This window comes from Muscardinus avellanarius (genome assembly GCF_963383645.1).
Source record: "Muscardinus avellanarius genome assembly, chromosome: 8".
Taxonomy (NCBI): Eukaryota; Metazoa; Chordata; class Mammalia; order Rodentia; family Gliridae; genus Muscardinus; species Muscardinus avellanarius.
This window is the reverse complement of record NC_137794.1, coordinates 42,617,444-42,638,754: the sequence shown is the minus strand read 5'-3', so window position 1 is coordinate 42,638,754 and position 21,311 is coordinate 42,617,444. Positions and strand designations below refer to the sequence as shown.

At 37.7% G+C, this 21,311-nt stretch overlaps 1 protein-coding gene across 1 annotated transcript in view; it reads right to left on the bottom strand.

Moving 5' to 3' along the window:
- Positions 1–11,824: 11,824 nt before the first annotated feature.
- SPACA1 (sperm acrosome associated 1) overlaps positions 11,825–21,311 on the bottom strand; it is a gene marked incomplete at both ends in the record, with an annotated part of 19,470 nt that continues 9,983 nt past the window's right edge. Inside the window, 5 exons of the mRNA XM_080699940.1 lie at positions 11,825–11,981; positions 12,534–12,654; positions 19,142–19,277; positions 19,875–19,981; positions 20,674–20,775. Of these exons, the coding sequence (XP_080556066.1) occupies positions 11,825–11,981; positions 12,534–12,654; positions 19,142–19,277; positions 19,875–19,981; positions 20,674–20,775 (623 nt within the window). The remainder of the gene's footprint in view (positions 11,982–12,533; positions 12,655–19,141; positions 19,278–19,874; positions 19,982–20,673; positions 20,776–21,311) is intronic.

The window sequence follows — 21,311 nt, the reverse complement described above, 5'->3', positions numbered from 1 at the left end:
AGAGTGATGGAAAACTAACACATGTATGAACCAGAGAAAAGTATTTAACAATGAAATAAAATACAACTCTATATGCTTTATATTCAAGTGTCTATATACTTTATATATCAAGTGTCTATATGCTTTATATTCAGTGTCTATATGCTTTATATTCAAGAATTGTGGGACTTTTCTCTGAACCAAATGCTATTGGGAAGCAGCAGTAATTTTAGAGTTGGATGCTCTAATAATTCTTACCTACATGGCAAGAAGGATGAATGTTTGCTAAAGTTGAAATTGGTGAAGAATTATCAATCGCTAATTGATCATTTGTTGATGTTTGATCATTTTGTGATTTGGAAAATGCATATTTTTTTTGTCTGAAATGTTTTTCTATGTAATTATTCGTGTTCAGCAGAAGAACGATAATTATCTAGTTGTGAGGGTCAGGTAAGCACCTGGCCATCAGGGGCTTCCAACCTATTACTCAGTTGTCCATAGCGGAAAGTTATAATATGAATCAAACACACATATATTATGTCTTTGGAATTTTGGTATTCCTTAGGAGCCTGAACCCTGACAATAAAAATAATACTTAGAAGTGGTTCTAATGAACAAATATGGTTCCAAGATTCAGCATGTTATATTTTGGCTGTTCTAATTTTATGAGCATGGGTTTTGTGCTACAGTAGTTATGACATTGTTATCATAGTCACAATAGTAACAGCTGTCTTATTATATCTCATGTGTACCAGACAGTACATTAGGTACTCTACATCTGGATTCTCTTTACCTCACTCCAAAGCCAATGAGGTAGGAATGATTATATATAAATAATGAAAGAGAAGTATACAAAGCATTTCCAGGGTCACCCACCCACAAAACACATGTCAGGGGAATGATACAGGTCTATATAACTCTGACTTCAAATCCTATTTTCTTTTTATTGATAAGTGTTAATAATGTTCAGAGACTGCTGTTTTCTATTATCAAAACAAATAGAAAGTGTTATAAAAACAGCAATGACAAAAGTAGCAAAAGCATAGAAAGTAAAATTTTTTTGGTGGTACTGGGGTTTCTGGAAACCCTTCTACCTCCGGGCTACACTCCCAGACCTATTTTATGTATTTTTTAAATTTGGAAACAGGGTCTCTTAAATCTGCGCGGCTGGCTTCGAACCTGCGTGATCCTCCTGTCTCCACTTCCCAAGCGCGGGGATTACAAGCGTGTGCCACCACACCCAGCTGAAAGTAATTTTTTAAAAAAGATATTTGAGACCATCACCTTCCCCAATGTAAGGTTTCCTTCGCCTTAAATTTACTGGATAACATGATATTTGAATAATGTTCTTGTCATCATGTCGTTCTTTCAGCTAATCACAAGTAATTGGTTTAGAATGTGTGTGTGTGTGTGTGTGTGTGTGTGTGTGTGTGTGTGTGTGTGTGTGTGTGTTTCCCCCTAGATTTCTTGTCTCAGTGATGAGTAAAACTTAGGTAACAAATTTCTCCAAAGCACAGTGAGGAACCTGTCTGCAATGATATGGATCACATATCATCGCTGTCTCAAAGAACAAAGTTCCTCAGTGAGCAGGAGAAAGTTCTCTTCTGGTCCCTTCTGGAATATGGGCTGATTAGCTGGGGAAGTCAACTGACAATTTTAGCTAAAAATTATTTTCCCTTTCTTGAATTGACCTTAAATTGGGACATTGCATGGAAGTCTGCCTCATAACACTTTCGAATTGTCAGCTCACTGAAAAGACTTGATCTTTTACAAATTTTACCTGAGGCCTCCAAAAAAGGTAATGGCTATTAAACGAGGAGTTGAATTCTTAAGGCTGTAATACTTTTCTATGCCACGTTCCCTGGATTACTCTCTCCAATTGCTCGATAGATGGTGGAGGCAACAGTAGAAGAGAAGGTAGTAGTTATATTGGATTGGGAGCTTGGTGAAGAAGGAACCTAATCTCAGAAGCTTTAGCCTTCCAGGAGTCTAGTTTGGTTAAAGGGGATCCACCAATTCCAGGAGAAAATGCTCCTGGCTTCAAAGGAGAAGAAATTGGGCTCTAGCCAGGTCCTGTGGTCTTCACAGAAAAGAGTAAGAAGGATGGGAGATAAACTGTTCCAAAACTTTGTGTGAATAATCATCAGGAACAAGGAGCTATTAATATTTCTTTTATTGACCATTAGGACTGATATTGATGTGCAAAGTGTTATCAGAGGGACAAAGTTGACATTTTTAGTCACAGTTCTGACCCTGCTGTCACTTGCCCCTATTTCAATGATGACACTCTTTCTCAAGGCATGCACAGTCATGGCTCAAGCTCCACTTTCACCTGACTACAGAACTCAGCCCTTGACAAGGCTTCTCTCATTATTTCTAGAACCCATGACAAATGCCTACAATTCCCGCAAGCCTATCTTGGATATCCCCATCACCTGCTGACCACTTACTAGCTCCTGTGTCCTTCACACTACTTCTTTCTTTTTCCCCTTCTCCCAGGTATGAGCAAGGTTTCCCCTCGATTATCTAAAGCCCAGCTAAGACTGGACAGTCATATTTACCCAAATACTACTGTTGGCTTGAGAACCATAAAAGGAAATTAAGCTGCATGGTTTCTAGATCATGCCCCATAAGAGTCATATATTAGTATCTCTGTCTGTAGGGCATGTCCTTCTTCCTAGGCCCAGTGCCATCCTGACTTTATCTCTACTACCCAGCCCAGCTCCCAGCCCCTCAGAGCCCCATCTCTCACACGCTCAGAGCAGTTCCTGCTGGGATGCAGCTCCTATCAGAAGGAAAGGAACAGACTGTGACTGAACTATAAAGCTTGTTGCCACTTAAAAAAATGTTGGGTTTCCATTTTGCTTAACCAAAAAGCTAAAATATATGTTTTTCCTATACAAGAAATGGTTGATTTTTTTTTAAAAGACATTTATTTAAAAGATAGAAATACAGAAAATAGTTACAGCCCCATGCCAGAATGGCATGGGGGAGGGTGGTCTGGGCCAATTCATCACCCCCCTAGGTTGATTTTTTTTTTAAATTGGTACTCCAGAAGACATTTCAGAATTTTTCGCACAACCCTGTCCAAGGATATGGAGAGTGTAAGAAAGCATCCAATCTTTAGACAATATATTGTTGACATTGCCACAAATGTAATCATCTCCATTGTTAAAGTAAAAAACAGTTGACCCCAAATATCAAAATTAAAGAAAATGGTGGTGGTATTTCTCCCAATATCCTTTCTGGAAATAAAAATCCCTGTGGGAGATCCCTTGTATCAGAATAATGTCAAATTTGTGACATTATTGTGGAGTTGCATCAATAAATTAATAAATAATTTAATAGCATAAAGGCACTTTTTCCCTAGTAAAAACACTAAAGCATGCTTTAGACCATCCTTAATCATGTAGTGGGAGGCCCTTTGGCTCCAACCAATACAGCAAAAGAATTGGGATCTGGTTGTGTTTCCTGAAGGAAATTATAACACTTTTAGCCATGGTCCTTTGTTTAAAATTACTACTTCAAAACCTTCTTTTGTCACTTAGCCTCATCTGACCCCTCTGTTTTTCCAGAAACCTTTAAGTTATTAAGTAATTATCTTTGTACCTCATGCTTCTTTTAATTTTTTTTTTTTTTTTTTTTTTACAAAATGAGCTTGGACCTGGGTTTTGCAAATTTTATTCAGTGTGGCTATGTTTGTTGACGATGAAAGTGACTCCTTAGCCATCTATACCAAGTTATTTTCTCTATACCAAGTTATTTCATCTATACCAAGTTAAGTTCCATTTCCCATGTTGAAAAGGTAATTTCTCTGTATTTACATAATTCCTTCTACATACCCCCAGCTTTTCTCTGTGGGGTTTTGTATCCCAACCTACTCTCTTACAGAGTCACAGACCCCCGGCCATTCATATATAACCCCTTCTTTCTTTTGTTTTTTCTTTCTCTCTCTCTCTCTCTTTTTTTTTTTTTTCGATACCCTTCCAGTCTCTTCCTGCTTCCATGATCACCTCATGGTGCTCAGAAGTTCTGTTCATCTTATTTCCATCATAAATGTGGCATATCAGAAATTAGTGGTGCATGGTAAGGGAGCTGGACTTAAGGTCAGAAAACGCAGGTTAGTTACACTTCTAATTATGCACATAATATTGTGAGGGTGAGTTGCTCAACTTCCTCCAAGCCTATTCCTCATTTTAAGAAGGAAGCTAAAACTGATCTAATATAGATGTCCTAAAGATTCAATGAAACGTCATCCAAATGCATAAACTCCTCAGATGTGTTGATTATAATTACATATGAGAACACCCCAAAAGGTATTAGGAAGCATTTTTAGGTAAGTATCTTAATATTAGGATATTTGTTCAAGCAACAGATACCCAGCTGTTCAGTTGTCCTAAGTTTATAACACTCTTCCCATACTGGGGATTGAACTCCTCCACCTCTCTTCATTTTTTGCTTTGAAACAGGGTCCTGCTAGGTAGGTCATTGAGAGTCTCACTAAGTTGCTGAGTCTGGTCTTGAACCTTTGGTCCTCCTGTCTCAGCCTCTCAAGTACTAGGATTATAGGCATTCACCACCACAACCAGTCTTTTCACCAAGTCTTAATGTGCTCTCCAAAATATGTTCTTCTCACCTAGCTTCTCTCACAAATGTGAAAGCATGTTTGAATCCAAAGGCATCAACATCATTATTTGTGAAAACGATAATTTTTACATATCCAGTTTACATACTGGGTATAACAGGTACTTGTGTTTTGTACTCAAAGATTTTAAAATGCAGTTGGAGCCCTCCAGGAGATTATCGTTTAGGTGAGGAGGTAAAACATATAAAAAAAGAAATAATAAGACACAGAAACATAAGTGTAATCAGACTAGTCAGGAAGATTAGAGGTAATAGAGACCCCTGTGGGTTTTGGTAGTTGTGGAACAGGATCCTAATTCCACTTGCTATCCCTGTATTCAGTATTTTCCCTTCTTCCTCTTGGAAGTGAGACTGAATTTTAACTGTGATCCCAGATAAAGACTACATTTCTCAGCTTCTCTTGCAGCTATAAAAATGTCATGCATATACTGCCCATGACATGTGAGCGATAAGTTCTGTGTATAACTTCAAAGTCACACAACCTGAAGAAACGTACTTTGTTCTCAGCTCTTTTGCCTTTCTGCAGGCTGGAATGTGGACCTGTACATTTTTCTAATACTGAATGAAGCTCTCCTTGTGTGAATGAGTGACACAATAAAAGACCTGAGTTATTTCTTAGACAAGAGTGGCCTATCCATCCCAGACTGCCAGACTACTACAGAAGAAAGAAAAATAAGCCATTACCTTATTGGAGTCACTAAATGCTTTGGTTTCTTTAGTGAAGTGCCTTAGCTTATACAGTGGTAAAAGGAAAGTTTCACAGTGAAATGCCTTGAAGAGAAGCTAAGATCTAAACAGGAAGTGAAGAGTGAGAGGTGGAAAAAGAAATAAAATGGGAAATCCCACCTAGAGACAAAAATAAAAAGCACATGACATGCTTGAAAGGGTGCTGATGGGTTTTGTTTTGTTTTGTTTTGTTTTAATTAAAGATCTGGCTTGGTGTGGTGGTGCACGCCTGTAATCCTAGTGCTTGGGAGGCTGAGACAGGAGGATCGAGGCCAGCGAAGACCTTCAGCAACTTAGTGAGACCCTTTTAATAAAAATAAATAAATAAATAAATAAAAATTAAAGATATACATACAGGAGGAGGAAAAGACAGGTTTCAGGTTGTGTTTGGGTCACATTGTAGAAGCACTGAATAGAAGATCAGCAAAGTAAAATTCTTCATATAGGAAATGGTGTAATGTTTTAACAGATTGACCTGTCTGCAAGGCACCGAATGTCCAGAGGCAGCCAGTGGAGATACTAGGTAGTAGGCATAAAAAAGGTGAACCTGAACTGGGATGGGAGGGAAGAGTTGGTTCTGAGACCTTAGCAACTGTTTGGATATGAATGCGCGAGGTCTTGAGCCTGGATGACAGAGGTCATCCTCTTCATTTACATATAAAGGAAATTTCTGTTTTATGTACTCTGAGATGGTTACTGCCTCCATAAGGAGGTGTCCATGCAGCAGAAATATAAAATTAAAGCTCTGAGGATCTGTTCAGGATGGAGATATATAATTAGAGACAGCCAAAAGAAAGACTCAAACTATTCAAACAGGGATGACAGAGATGTGGGTGGAAAACAGTGCTACTGAATATCAAGAATTTTTTTTTCCTTACTGGGAATTGAACCCAGGGGCATTCTACCTCTGAGCTGCACCCCAACCCTAGTTTTTATTCTTTGTTTTGAAAGAGGGTTTCACAAAGCTGTGGAGGGCCTCACTAAATAGCTGAGGCTGGCCTCGAATCCTCAATCCTCCTTCTCAGTCTCCCAAGTCCTGGGTTTACAAGTGTGCACCACCACACCCAGTTTAATGATTTTTGACATGTGAGGTGCTACCTGACATGGGAATAGGTGAGAGGGAAGGTAACTATTGAAAGAAATGAACTTGTTCATATTCTCTTTATCTGCATATCCTCATCTCTAGCTTTAATTAAAATCTTTTCCCCCTAAAATCTGTTCTTTCTTACTGTTCTCTGCTGCCAAGACATTCATCACATCCTGCCTTGATTTACACAAACTCCTTCTCACTGGCCTCTTTGCATCACTTCTCTTCTCCAATCTTGCCAAATGCTGCTGCCAAGTCCATTTTCCTTTCCTGCTGTTCAGACTATGTTTCTCCCACTCTGCTTTGGCTTCTCTTCACCTTCCAGCCTCTCCACGACTCTGCACCTGCTTCTAACTCTTCTGCACCCTTTCCACAGCTCCCACCCCTTTCTCTGCCCTCCCTTCTAATCTGGCAACATTAATCAGTAAATTCAGCCTCTCCTAACCGCAGGCCAGCACACCACATTATCTTCCCCTGCAGACCTCCCAACTATGCACATAAACATGGCTCCTATTCCTAGGCATCCACTTCCTCTATGAAGCATCCTAGCACTAACAATTATAGGCTGCATGCTACTTTCCCCCAGAGTATACACAAGAGTATTGCTTGTACTGTACTCTTTCCTGTCCCTACTACTCAAGGGTCTTATATTGTTTGTTCTGGAAGAACATGATTTCATTACTGTCAGGTGATTTCTGCTTCTTGTAAAGCATGCACTGGTGTTACCTTGGGGTACTGCATAAATAATAAAAATCTTACAAAGACTCTCTGATGAGAGGGCTTAACCCCAACCAGTTTGTCCAAAAGTACCTTGAGTTTTGTCTAAGTAATTTCTGGAAGAAAACCATATCTGTCAAGAAAAAAGAGAAGATTAATGTGCAGAAGGGAAGCTGTGATGTTTCTATTGTCCTCAACAAACAATGCTCATGAAAAAAAATGTATTTGAGTGAATAAGAAATCCAGTGAGCTTTCTAGGTGGCTCAGCATAAACTCCTCTTTATCTATGCAATATTCTCAAGGACAGGACTTATTCTGCCACCGTGGAGAGCGACAGTTTGCATTGCCACCTCTGAACCTTTGCTCATGACACTTTCATTTAGCATATTAGTAAAATATACTTAATTTTTGGTAAAATATATACTGTGCAGCCTATATGATTCATTTCAATGCAGGTGGGTACTTATAAAGAGGTACACGGAATAATAAACTAATATAATGTGTTTCTAAAAGCATGATTTAAATTATTGCTTAATTCCTAACTTTCCAACAAAAAGACAACCTACCCTTTACTTATATATGCTTGATATTTTCACAAAATACCAAAGAAAGGTTTATTCCTTTTTTTCATCTTATTTCTTTTAATTGGTGATGGGGGGGGGAACATGATATTTGGCATTCAAGGTTTATTTTCAACCAGAATCAGAAAACTGTCAAAGACAAACTGCTTCCCATCATACAAATGACTTGATCACAGATAATAAAATTTCACAAACCTCAAAGCCTAAATAACCATGTAAATGGGTTCTATGTTTTTGAGACAGATGGTAGATCACAACACTGATGGGTTATGAATTCCAAAAAAGATAGTCCTCCAGAATATAACAGAAAATGACTGAAGAAGCAGATTTAAAACATAAAGTGGAACCAAAATAGAAAAATCACATCAATTTTTAAAAGATCAAGTAGAAAGAAACAGAGCACATATAGATTATATTAGAAGCACTCTGGAAAGAAAATCATTTTGAACTGAAACATTATGTTTATGCTAACAGAAGGAAATATGGATGTATTTCAACAAGATGAGTAATGTTATTTGCTTCATTCTACTTCATGTCCAAAACCTGAAGAAAATTGCAGCTGGCATCTATCAACCATCTTATTGCTTGCTGCAGGCCTAAAGGTATGACCCCAAATCATGGTCATTGTTGGGGACTCAAAATTTTTATCTAGTTTTTAGCTAAACAACATGACAGTGAGATTGTAATCATTATGGAAGGGAATTAAGTTCTCGTTTGTAAGATCTTGCATTCCCAGTAGAACTCAAAAGAACATAGGTTAGATTAAAGCATAGACTGCCCAATTTAGGTGAGGATTAACAAAGTTTGCCAGAAAGGCAGGGCAAATACAGTCTAAGGAGAGAGTCAGGAGTGCTGAGACATTGACTCCTTGATATGTGTTCTTGAGCGATTAACAAAATTACATTAGCTAAATGGCCTGAGAATACATATTAAATAGAACACAAGTATACAATGATGCTTACTATGTTTGTGCATGTGTATACATATATAATTTTTCACCTGTCTCTACTTCATCTCTCACCAGTCTTTCCTCTCTCTGTATATTTCAGTTCTACTAGCCGTCTCTCAAGATACATCATAGTTTTCATACCTGACTCACATTTTCAATGCCTGCTCCTCGTTTTGCCTAGGCCCTCTTTGCCCTTAACCAAGATAACTCCTATTTAAGTCAACTTAAAATGTAACTACCTCTACTACAACTGAGCAGAAACTTGCAAGTTCATTCAATTTATTCACTCTGATTGTGATTAATTATAATATCTAGGTGTTCAGTAAATGATAAACTTCAAGAAAATAAAAATCCTAGTATTTTTCAAGGTTTTTTTTTTTTTTTACACACTGTATTCCCAATGCTTAGCATGGTATTTGGTCATGAAAATAGCTCAGTCAATATATGTTGAATGAACGAGCAAAAGATTCTCTTGGGAATAAGGTGTCACCATGAACACATCACAGAATTCTCCTGCTATATATGCAGAGACCAATGGGTTGGTATTCAAAATGAAGATCTCTTTTTGATACAACATTGCATGGCTTTATTTATCTCCTGGATCCAGAATAAAATTTCAAGGATTTACCTAAGGATATTTTAGTGACTGAAAAGTGACTAGGAAAAATTACAGCCTGGAATTTAAAAAGATAGGAGCTAGCATATGCCTCTCTGGCCTAGTTTCTTGGACAGGGAAGTGAATTTCTATTAATATTTAGCAGTATACAATGGAGCCCTCAAGAACTATGACAAGAAGAGATCTCCCAACCACAGACTGCAACCAAGTGGCAAATGTCAGGGGGTCTTCATGAGCCTGGAGCCACTTCATGGAGACCTGGAGCATATTATAATCTGCTTTACAAGTAAAGTGTGTTAATTATCTTAATCTAATCCAATGTGATTCTAGTATCACTTCTCTTGAGAAAAAACCCTAATCTTGAGAGTAGGATGGTTTAAAGAGAGTCCTATCAAGGTAGAACTGGAGTAGTAGAAGGCTAAATGACACCCCGGGGTCCAAGGTAAATTGCAACTATCATCAAGGTGTTGATTTGCTGTGTGCTATACATTTCAAAAGACCATCCCACCGAATCTCAGTTCTCACAGGCAGACTATCAGGGACAGTTATGCTCAAAAGTATACAGTACACTATTAACATATGTACATGGTTTCATTTTTATTCCACAGACACCAATAAATTTGAGAGATACTGCAGCTACATCCTCCTCCTTGGATATTCACAAGATATGTAGCACACTGATGACTTCAAAAAGTCCTAAAGTAAACTACAGTAAAGGTTCTTTGACTCATTTGACCATGAAAATTTATTTTTCAGAAAAGATGTATCAATTAGGAGAGTCTTAGTAAGCCTGCTATATCAAATGGCCTCATAGGTTAAAATGGCAAGGTTTCTCCCTCATCCTGTGCATCTGCTATTGGCTGAACAGAAATGCTCACTGTGCCTCACAGTCCTCACTCAGGGAGCCAAGGCATCAGAGAAGATGCCCTCTGAGTACCTCTGGTTGCTCTGTCAGGGTGAAGATGAGCTCTGAGTGTTTTTATAATTGAATGGTCCAGCCTCCATGTCACTTATAACTTTGAAATATGGGCTCATCACTCATTTGCCAGATCTAGTTGCGTGACCCCATCCAACCTCAAAGGGCCAAAGAAGTACTATCCTGCTATGTATCTGGAAGGTAGACAACTGCAAATGGTCAGTGAGCAGCAGCAATCACAACTCACCCCGTTAATCCAGCTGAACACTACTGTTCACAGAGTACAGCAGGACCTGCTGCTATTCCTGGTTTTAAAAACAAGGACTGATAATAATTACTGTTCAAGAATTTTTAGCATCTATACTAAACTTGCATGATCAGAAAGAAGATATGGAAGGCTGATTTCTTTTTATACGTATCTGAGGGGGTGTTAAAAAAACAATTCTTTTGGAAGATTTTTATGAAAACAATTTCTTTTCACTTACAGTCTCTAGTGAAATTCCCACAACAGATAAAACCATTTTACAGCCAGTTCCTCATTGCTTCTTTCAAATACAAATGCTACATAAGAGAAAACATAATCTCCTAACACAACCTATCTGTAGACTACTGGATGGAGGTATACCATAAGCACCTATTTACAATGTTTTCTGCACAGGTGTGCAAAGAGTTAATAGTATCATGAGATAAAATCTCAATAGGAGCAAATAAGTTGGCATATCACGGATCTAAAAAATTTATTTTTGCTATTATAATCTCTGAAAATTAATCTATGGTAAAATCTACTGAATCAAATATTATACTGTCTTTTTATCTTCTTTGATAGTCGGTCATACTGTGTCACATGACAATAGCACAAAAAGCAGTGATGATGCTCAGAAATAAGTGCCGTGGCTCTGAGATGTTGTCACTCACGTACTAAGCATGGCGAAGGTACTTGTCAGTGACCATTCAAGTGTCCTTAGTTCACTGTTTCTGTGAGAAACACAGGTCATTAAACTCATGTCATTTGCTCGTCCATATCCAGTTCCTCTCAAGTTCTTTCTTAGATGTTTTCTGTATACAAACATAATGATCTCATATATACAAAATACTTTGAGCAGTGCTTGGCACATAGTTGTCATTAAGTCTTGGTTGTTTTCACTCTTTCATTTCTTACAAGTGATGTTTTGTGTGCTGCATGCCCTGCAGAAATTCTAAAGTGTGATTTGCTCTAGCAATCTAGCGCTCCCAGGGAGGAAGAAAGTCTAATATCCAGTGCCAATTTTATGTTATATTTTTCTCATTGAGGACAGAAACATCTTAAAAGTTATCTAAGGATAATCTTAGAAGTGATCAAAGTGATCAAGATATTTGTCTATATTTCTAGACAAATGTCCTCAAGCGATTACCTGAAATGGCAAATGTTGAGAACAAATTAAAAGTAACTTCTGATAATTGTACCACAATGATCCATGGATTCAAACAATCCTGTCCTCATACTACATTAGCTCCGGATGGTGAGAAATTTATTGCAACATTATTAAAGTATTTCAGTATAAATTTTATTTTATAATAATGAATCTGATATGCTCTAATATCTTTTGCTTTATCATATATCATCCATACATCATTCATTCCATTCACTTAAAGTGTCATCCTCATGTCCGGGTATTTCCGTTGGTGTCTGGTCCAGAGAAGTAGAGTCTTTGTACCTCACAGAACTCAGCTCAGAATGTATCTCTGTTGTAGAGGCTTTCGCCCCCCAGAAGGCTTTCACTGCCGCCCTGGGGGAGAAGACAAAAATGAAAACGAAACCACAATATGAAGTGAAAGTAAAAACTACAGGTGAACTTATTTACATTTCCTCTACATAGATGTGTTTTTTAATCCACGTTCAATTTTAGTTTGTGATACATGAGCCTGTTTGGGGATAGGAGATAGTTCCTTGGACTTACCAGTGTATAATACTCACACTGGCATTATAATTCTTTTCATATAAATGAATTGGTAGGTTACAATAACCAAGTTTTAAGGTGTGAGAACTACAACTGCATAACCAGATATTCATCAAATAAACATTTTTAGTCTATGGCTTTGAAAAATTGTAAAAAAAAAAAATTGCACTTTAAAAGTTCTCTTTTGGTTTGGAAGCAAGTAGTCAGGCTGTTTTAGAAAGCATCCAGAGATGGGTAGGCTGATCCTGGATAGCCACAGCTTAGCAGGGAATGAGCTTCAAGACCCGTGTAGGAAATGTGGTGGCCAGGGCTTTGCAATTCACTGGGTGAGGAAGGGGAAGGGGAGGAGTATGTGGCAATTTATCCTGGCCATTCACCTACCAATTTATAATTATGAAGATCAGCACAAAGATCACGAATATACAGATCATGACTCCTATGGTGAGCACAAAAACCAGGACTGCATCAGTATCTGGTCGGCTTAATCTTCTCGCCTGTAATTCTAAAGAAAATACACACACCTGATTGTTATTTCTATTGGAAACAAAAAAGAAAATGAATACATAAGTGGAACCTTTGTTTGAAAACAACTCTAGAAAAAGACAAAAGGAATTAATTTAGCTGAAGCTGGGCATGGTGGCACACACCTGTAGATCCGGTATTTGGGAGGCCAGCGTCAGCAACTTAGCGAAACCCTTAGACACTTAATGAGACCTTATTTCAAAATAAAAATATAAAAGTTCAAGGGGTGTAGCTTGGAAGTAGAATGCTGCTGTGTTCAGTCTTCAGTAACACACACACACACACACACACACACACACACACACACACACTCACACACACAAAATTAGTGGAAAGAAATGATTAATGAAGTTGCTCTGCATGTTTTAAACATGTAAAAACTTAAAAGAATCACCTAAGTAGTCCCATTAATATCTTACTATTCCTCTATCAATTCTTTCTTCTATAAATCCATCAGTTTTATGTTTTCATGCATTTCAATATAATTTGCAGACATCTGTAGAACTCCTTCAAAATTCTTCAGCAGACAATTCATTAACTAGAGTATGACATATTTGCTTATATTTCTTTCTTTTGAAGGTAAAATTCACATATAATGAACTAAAACATTTTTTATTTTTTTACTTTTATTTATAAGTGGAACATATAAAAATGGCATACATTTAGATTGTGCTTGGTGCCCTCCCCTCCCATTTCCCTTTTCCCCTCCCACCAATGAGTGTCCAGATTAACCATGCTATATTCATACTTTTACACATATTCGGATGTAGCTCCTCCATTAATCAACCTCAGCCTTCTTCCTCTCCTATCCTCCCATTCGAGCTTTGCTGAGGTTTCCGCTCCATTATCTGGAGTCCCTCTGGTATCCACAATGCTCCCTAGTTTGGACATATTAGAGAAAACATATGTCCCTTCTCTTTCTGTGCTTGGCTGATCTCACTTAACATAATGTTCTTCAGATCTTTCCATCTTCTTGCGAATGCTATGATTTTGTTCTTCTTTATAGCTGAGTAGAATTCCATTGTGTGTATTTCCCATAATTTTGCAATCCATTCATCTGTTGATGGAGACCTGGGTTGATTCCATATTTTGGCTATTATGAATTTTGCTGCTATGAACATAGGTATGTATATGTTACTGGGCAACTGAACTGAATAGATACTTCACAAAAGAAGAGATACAAATGGTGAATAGATACATGAAAAGATATTCTACATCATTAGCCATCAGGGAGATGCAAATCAAAACTACACTGAGATTCCATCTAACCCCAATCAGAGTGGCAAGTATAAAGAAATAAAATAACAACAAATGCTGGAGAGGATGTGGGGAAAGAGGAACTCTTACACTGTTGGTGGAAGTGCAAACTAGTTCAGCCGCTATGGAGATAGGTGTGGAGATTCCTTAGAAAACTGGGAATAGATTCACCATATGATCCAGCTCTACCACTCCTGAGTATTTTTTCCAAAGGGACTGAAATCAGAGAACTACAGTAACATAAACAAATATCTTAAATATAGATTTTCTTGGTTTTGGAAAAGGCAAAAACACATATGTAATCAAATGCTGATCAAGACATAAATATTACCATATCTCAGAAAGTTGTCTCATAAGCCCCTCCCCAGTTCATGCCTAACTATCCTCTATATAAGACTACTGTTTTCTTTGACATTCTTTTCCACCAAAATTAGTTCTGCCAATTCTAGAATTTCATGTTAATAGAAATAGACATTTTATGTGTTTTTTGTTTCGTTTTGGTATATATATATATATATATATATATATATATATATATATATATATGTTGCTAAGCACAATATTTTAGAGATTTACCTACAGGGTTACATGCAACTGTAGGTTTTCCTTTTTTGGAGTAATATTCCATAGCCATAGCTTATTTATTTTTCTTCCCACTGATGGGTACTTAGGCTGTTCCAGTTGTGGGCTATTATAAATAAAATTGTGTGAATATTCTTGTACAAATCATTTTGTGAACATATATTTCCATGTCTGTTGGATAAATACTTAGGAGTGGTCGTAGGATAGATGTATGCTTAGTTTTAAAAGAAACTGTGAGACTTTTCTCAAATCGATTGTACCTGCTGTCTTATGAGTTTCTCCTAGGTTTTGGTTTGCCTATTCATTTCCCAACTGATTTCTTTTAGTGAGCTAAAGTTTTTAATTTTGATGAAGTCTGATATATTCAATATTTCCTTTTATGGTGATTGTTTTGTGAGTCATATATATGAAAGCTTTGCCTATTGCTGAATCATGCAGAATTTCTCCTATGTTTCCATCTTAAAACTTTATGGGTTTAGCTTTTATACAGTGATTATAATACACCATTAATTTTTGTATATATTATAAGATTAGGATTGAGGCTCATTGTTTTCTATAAAATATCCACACACCATTTTAAATAAGGTAGCCTTTCTCACATCTCTATGATCTTTCTGCAAATAAGGCTACTATAGAGCCAAAGCTATTCCACAATATGTGTGATAGCATTGCTACATTGTAAACTGGTGAAAAGTCAATTTATATCAGGCATTATTTATTTGGGGAATTATATTCACAAAATTCATTATTTCTAGCTTCTCAAGTTCTAGAGTCATAAAAAAGTCATGTAAAAAAGAACCACAGAGATCATCAAATGCATTATTCACATTACACAGGTAAGCAAAGCAAGGCTAGGGAGATCTAATGCTTTGTGCAAAGTATGTTTTGACTATTTTAATATTTAATTAAATATTTTGATATAATTTTGGTTAAGTACCACTCCATGAGGAACAGTCTCTTCCATGGGCATTCTCATTTGATTATTTTTCTGGATTTTTTTCTTATTCTTTAAACTCCATGGATTATAACTCCCCATTTTCCTTAGTAATTCTAGAGTACAAATTCAATTTAGTGATCTCATTAAATAGTTCCAAGTATTATAGTTTCACAATTCTGGAGGCAAAAAGTAGAAAAAACTGTTGGCAGGGCCATGATCCCTCGGATGGATCCAGAGAAGCAGCCTTGGTTTCTTCTTCCAGCTTCTGGGAGCCTGGGTATTCCTTGGCTTGTGGCAGCACAAAGCCAGTCTGTTTTCATTTGCTTCTCTCCTCACAGGGCACTCTTCTGCCTTCCCCTTGCTCTCTGTCTCTGTCTCTTTCTAGATTTCCCTCTTATGAGGACACCAGTCACAGTGGATTAAGGTTCACCCTACATTAGCCTGAATTCATCTCGATTAAATTTACAATGAGTCTATTTTTATTTTTTGTTATTTTTATTATTTTTTATTTATTAATTTATTTTGGTGGCACTGGGGGTTGAACCCAGAGGCATTCTGCCTCTGAGCTAACCCCCCAGACCAATTTTATTTCTTCTTTGGAAACAGGGTCTTGCTTGATTGCAAAGGGCCTCGTTAAGTTGTCAAAGCTGGCTTCGAACCTGCGATCCTCCTGTCTCAGCTCCCAAGTACTGGAATTACAAGCGTGTGCTACCACTCCTGGCTCTTTATTTTTAAATATGGCCACATTGTATGCCAGGCATGGTGGTGCATGCTTGTAATCCCAACATTTGGAAGGCTGAAACAAGAGAATCACGATTCGTGGACAGCCTCAGCTACTTAGTGAGGCCCTGTCTCAAAATAAAAAATAAAGAATAGGGCAAGGGGTGCAGCTTGGAGGTCGAAAGCCCCTCGATTTCATTCCCAGACCTGCAAAAAAAGAATCCTTTGGGGGGGGGATGGCACACAAGTAAACCTATATCAATGCCTAATTAGGAAAGATAAGCATTATGAGAATAAAAAATGAGGTATATAAAAGAATGAATACAAAATTTTCATTAAACTGTATTTACCCTAAAAATATTTCAATTACTTAGCTGTTTTACACCAGTACAAGTTTGTATGGACACGTCTGACTAAAATGTTTGATGTCTAAACAGCCAAAAGCATCTATTGTGGCAATGTGCCCAGTAGTGTGTGTGTGTGTGTGTGTGTGTGTGTGTGTGCGCGCGTGCACGCGCACGCATGTGTGTGCGTGTGTGTGTGTGTGTGCGCGCGCGCGCGCGCGCGCGTGTGTGTGTGTGTGTGTGTGTGTGTGTGTGTGTTACTGGGAAATGAACCTAGCAGTATTCTACCTCCGACCTACATTCCCCAACTGATTTCATTTCTTATTTGGAATCAGGGTCTCACTAGGTTGCTGACAGCCTTAATTGCTGAGACTGTCCTTGAACTTTCGATCCTGGTGGCTAAGCCTTCTAAGTACTAGGATTACAAGCATGTGACATCACGCCCAGCTCCCAGTTTTTATTTATTTATTTATTTATTTATTTATTTATTTATTTATTGCAGTACTGGGGATGGAGCCCAGGGGCATTCTACCTCTGAGCTACACCCCACCCTATTTTTGATTCTTTATTTTGAAACAGGGTCTCAATGAGTTACAAATGGCCTCACTAAGTATCTGAGGCTGGCCGTGAACTGTGATCCTCCTGTCTCAGCCTCCCAAATGCTGGGATTACAAGCCTGCACCACCACACCCAGCTTCCAGTTATCATTTTAAAAAGAAACTAATAGATATCAAAGTATTCTAAAAACATTTTGTCATTTTACGAGTGCATGTACTAAGATAGCAGAGCTATGCCACTGGCCTGGGCTGAAGAAGTCAATTTCATCTCAATAAAGAACAAGGACTTTGGAGACTCTTACACACTCACATACCAGCAAATGCATGCTCCTTTATAACCAAGAGAAGAGTTAACTACTCAACACTCCTATCAGGGTCCAAGAAGTGTGGACAAAGTCCAAGAATGACCCAGATTCCTTTAATATTATAAACTAGAGCTAGTTGAGATAATTTTTTTTAGCTTGATGATGTTTTGGTCCTCTTTTGCTTTTTAAAGTACTGTATCAAAATTATTCTTTTAATGAAACCTGACATCTCAGCAGAATTAGTGGTTATTGACCTTCACCATAAAGATATGTTAATTTGTAACTAAATAGCACAACAAAGAAAGTTTAAGTGGCAAATGATTTATTCTTAAAAAATCATCCCTAAATCAATTATCCCTAAAAACATTTACCTTGTTTTATTTCAATATAGGGCATTACATTATGTGGTAATTTTAGACTATAGCAAAACCTGTTTGAGAAATCTTTAAATTCCCTTAAAATTACATATAAGTTCTAGCAGTGTTTGTAGAGGAAAACATTTTTGAGGGGGTGGGGGGGAGGCTCCAAACCCTGGACTGTGTTCTCTAAAGAACGTGTAAATCCCACACACCCCTACACAACAAAAATGACAACTCTGTAGATAGTTCAAAACAACTATCTACATGAGAGTTTTACAAGAGAAAATAATTGCCTGCACACAGAAAATATCATAGTTTAAATTGACAGGACATGTATGCAGATCCATCTTACAAGGAAACCCAAATTCTAATTATGTAAAATTATGTTCAGGACAAGATTTGCCTTTTGTGATATGTGGGGAGCCATTAAGGCTTTCCCCTAAATTTATATTTCTGACTCAGCTGACTGTCCTTCACCCAGAGTCAACAAGGTTTGGGGTCATGGAAAGTTCAAAGTAAAAGGTCTGGGAGAAGATCAGATGGTGATGGCAACGAGGGCACTGATTAACCTATCTGTAATATATGTGCTTTGATTGGTCTTTATTGTATTGTGGTGGTGGTAGCACGAGGATGTTGATTGACCTGTGACTGTATAAATACCTCTGGAAAAACAAACCCAGCATCGCAGTAGAGAATACTGACCCAGGAGTAGTCGTCGACCAGTAGAGATATTGACCCGGGAGCAGGGGTTGGCCGGTAGAGATAGTAGGCTGGCGCCCCCCTCCCCCGACACGTTAGAATTAAAATTAAATATTCTGAGAATCAAATTCTTAGAGTTATATTCTTCATCCTCATGCCTCTCTTCAGAACCCGTACTTTTGCCGGCTGGCTCTGGCAGTGATAGACATCAAGAACTGCATTATTGCACTGTCAAAACTACTTTCTTCCAGTGAGTAATTTTTAAAGAGAAAAGCTCTAACTTCATCTTTCTTAATTTTATTTCCTTTTCCAAGTCACAATTACAAGCATTCATGAGAATTCCATTCACCCATTTTCACTTTTATTTTAGAAGTAAATGTAAGAATACATTTCAAGCGAAACAATTGGTCTTTAAATGACTAGTTTCCCAGAGTAAGTCACATTTGACTTTACTTTGTGAAAAAAGAATTAAGTAATAGCTGGTAGAAAGGCCATAATGATATAAACCAGTGGTTCTGTATGTGTGCTCTCCAGACCAGCAGTAAGCATCACTTGGCAACTTGCTAGAAATGTAAATCTGTGTGCCAGTTCTAGTCTGGAACTACTGGAATTGGGGCTCAGTAGAGATCTGTGCTTTCGTAGCCTCAGATGTTGATGCTCTTTAACGTCTGAGATATACGCAAACCAAAACATTACTGGGCACTTACCACTTGTTGTATAGATTGTGAATTTAATAGATGCTACTAGTTCACTATTATCCAGGGTGTCACACTCAAAAGCCAGGGGGTGAATATCTCTCTGCACTTCCAGGATTGCTGAATCATTTGGAAGTACCACAGGTTGCTAGTTTAAAAGATAACAAAGCGTCAATGTTCTTCACTAAAGATCAGGAGACATAAGAGTCACTTTCAGCCCAGCATGGTGATTAATTGTCTACATGGATTTTAGAGTCAGATAATCCAGATACCAAATCCCAACCCTCCCCCTTCTTGCATGACTGTGGACAAGTTTCTCCCTACTCCTCAATGATATATCTGTAAACTGGTATAAAGCTAAAAATTACTCCATAGTGTTGTTACTGGCATTAAAAAGGACTCTAGCACTCAGTGTTATATCTGGCACTTAAATCGCCTTTCATTAATGTTAATTGCTATTATTTTTGTAACAATCCTATATAATCCAATGAAAACCTTACTTCCAAATAAAATAGTTTATGTACCACGAGTGCTTTTAAATTCTGAATTTTTTCATAGCTGATCCTAAGATATATGGAAAGTCCTGGCCTCACTAAAGAATAAAAAAGTATATTCCAGTAATATTAAAGTCTAATTTTTAAGTTAATTTTTAAAACTTTTATAATTTTCTGAGAGGTATCAGAACTGGGGAACAAATTTTATCATTCACTAAAAAGCACCAGATTACATACACTCATTTACTTACTTGTTCTGCCCGTAAAAGTTTCCACACATATTTAAAACGATTTTCAGGCGATGTATGAACACATGCCAATCTGACACTTTCAAGACTTTCTGAAATTGGTGTACCCCCTGAAAAAAAAGTTGATATGTAAATATCACTGGGTATTATAAATTTATACCAATACTACTTTTAAAAGCCACCCTGGGTTTTAAAAATCGATTATATACTGGAAGTCACCAAATCTTATACTTGGGAGTTGGAAGGTAGAGGAGCATCCAAAAAGATACAATCCCCAAAGGAGCAAGTGGGGAGACACCACGGCCCAGAGGCAAAAGCAATGGACTTAGGGATGTGTTACAGTCAACTGCCAGGTCTGCTAGTGGCTTCCAATTTACTGGTTAGGAAACCTCATTAGAGATACTGAAATGTCAGAATCGCCTAATTTGATACAGAACAGCCCTCCAAGTTCCCAATTTAGTATTTACAATCTACTGATAAAATGCCATGACCCTAAAGCATCCACGGGGTTTTAAACTATAAAACATACTCAACTACAGACCCAAAGTACAATGAGGCTCCAAGGTATTACAGAGGACATACTTGCTAAATTGCAGACATCACTGAAAAAATGTAAAGCAAAAGCAGGAAGTTACTCAAGAGAAGTGAACTTCTACAGAAGAAGAGGGATTTAAATTTAAACGATTTCCTTTCAGTACATCAGTTGATTGTCTCCTTGTTCTCAGTGGAACCTGATGTTGAGGATATTTCCTCTGAGTAAATGCTGCCCCTTGATCACCCTCTCGTACGGGGTTCAACTCACATCCACAGTCTATGGGTCCACGGCATTCTTCTACCCGAACAATACATTTGGATTCACCTCCAGGGCATCCATTTGTTAATAAAACTTCTCGCATACCAACACCTTAGATAAAAAGAAATGAACAAATGTTAAGAAAAAACTAATTGTACAGGGTCTTTAATTTCCCATCCGTATCTGTCTCTCTTCCTTCCTTCCCTCCTTCCCTTCTTTCCTTTCTTCTTTTCTTTATGAAACTTTTCTTCTAACTTTAGAAATGTAATTTTTAATTAAGAATGATAACATTTAAGATTTTCTTAGGCTCAGTATTGTGTGTGTGTGTGTGTGTGTGTGTGTGTGTGTGTGTTACTTGGGATGGAACAACCCAGGGGTATTCTACCTCCGAGATACACCCCCAGCCCTATTTTTGATTTTTTATTTGGAAACAAGGTCTCACTGAGTTGCAAAGGGCCTCATTAAGTAGCTGAGGCTGTCCGCGAACCCTGATCCTCTGGTCTCAGCCTCCCAAATACTAGTATTACAAGTGTGTGCCACCATGCCTGGCTCTTAGGCTCAGTATTCTGAATTACCTCATAAAACAATATTTTCTCAGATGAGTTACATAAAACACAAATTCCTTTGGATGTTACCATAAGAAAAAG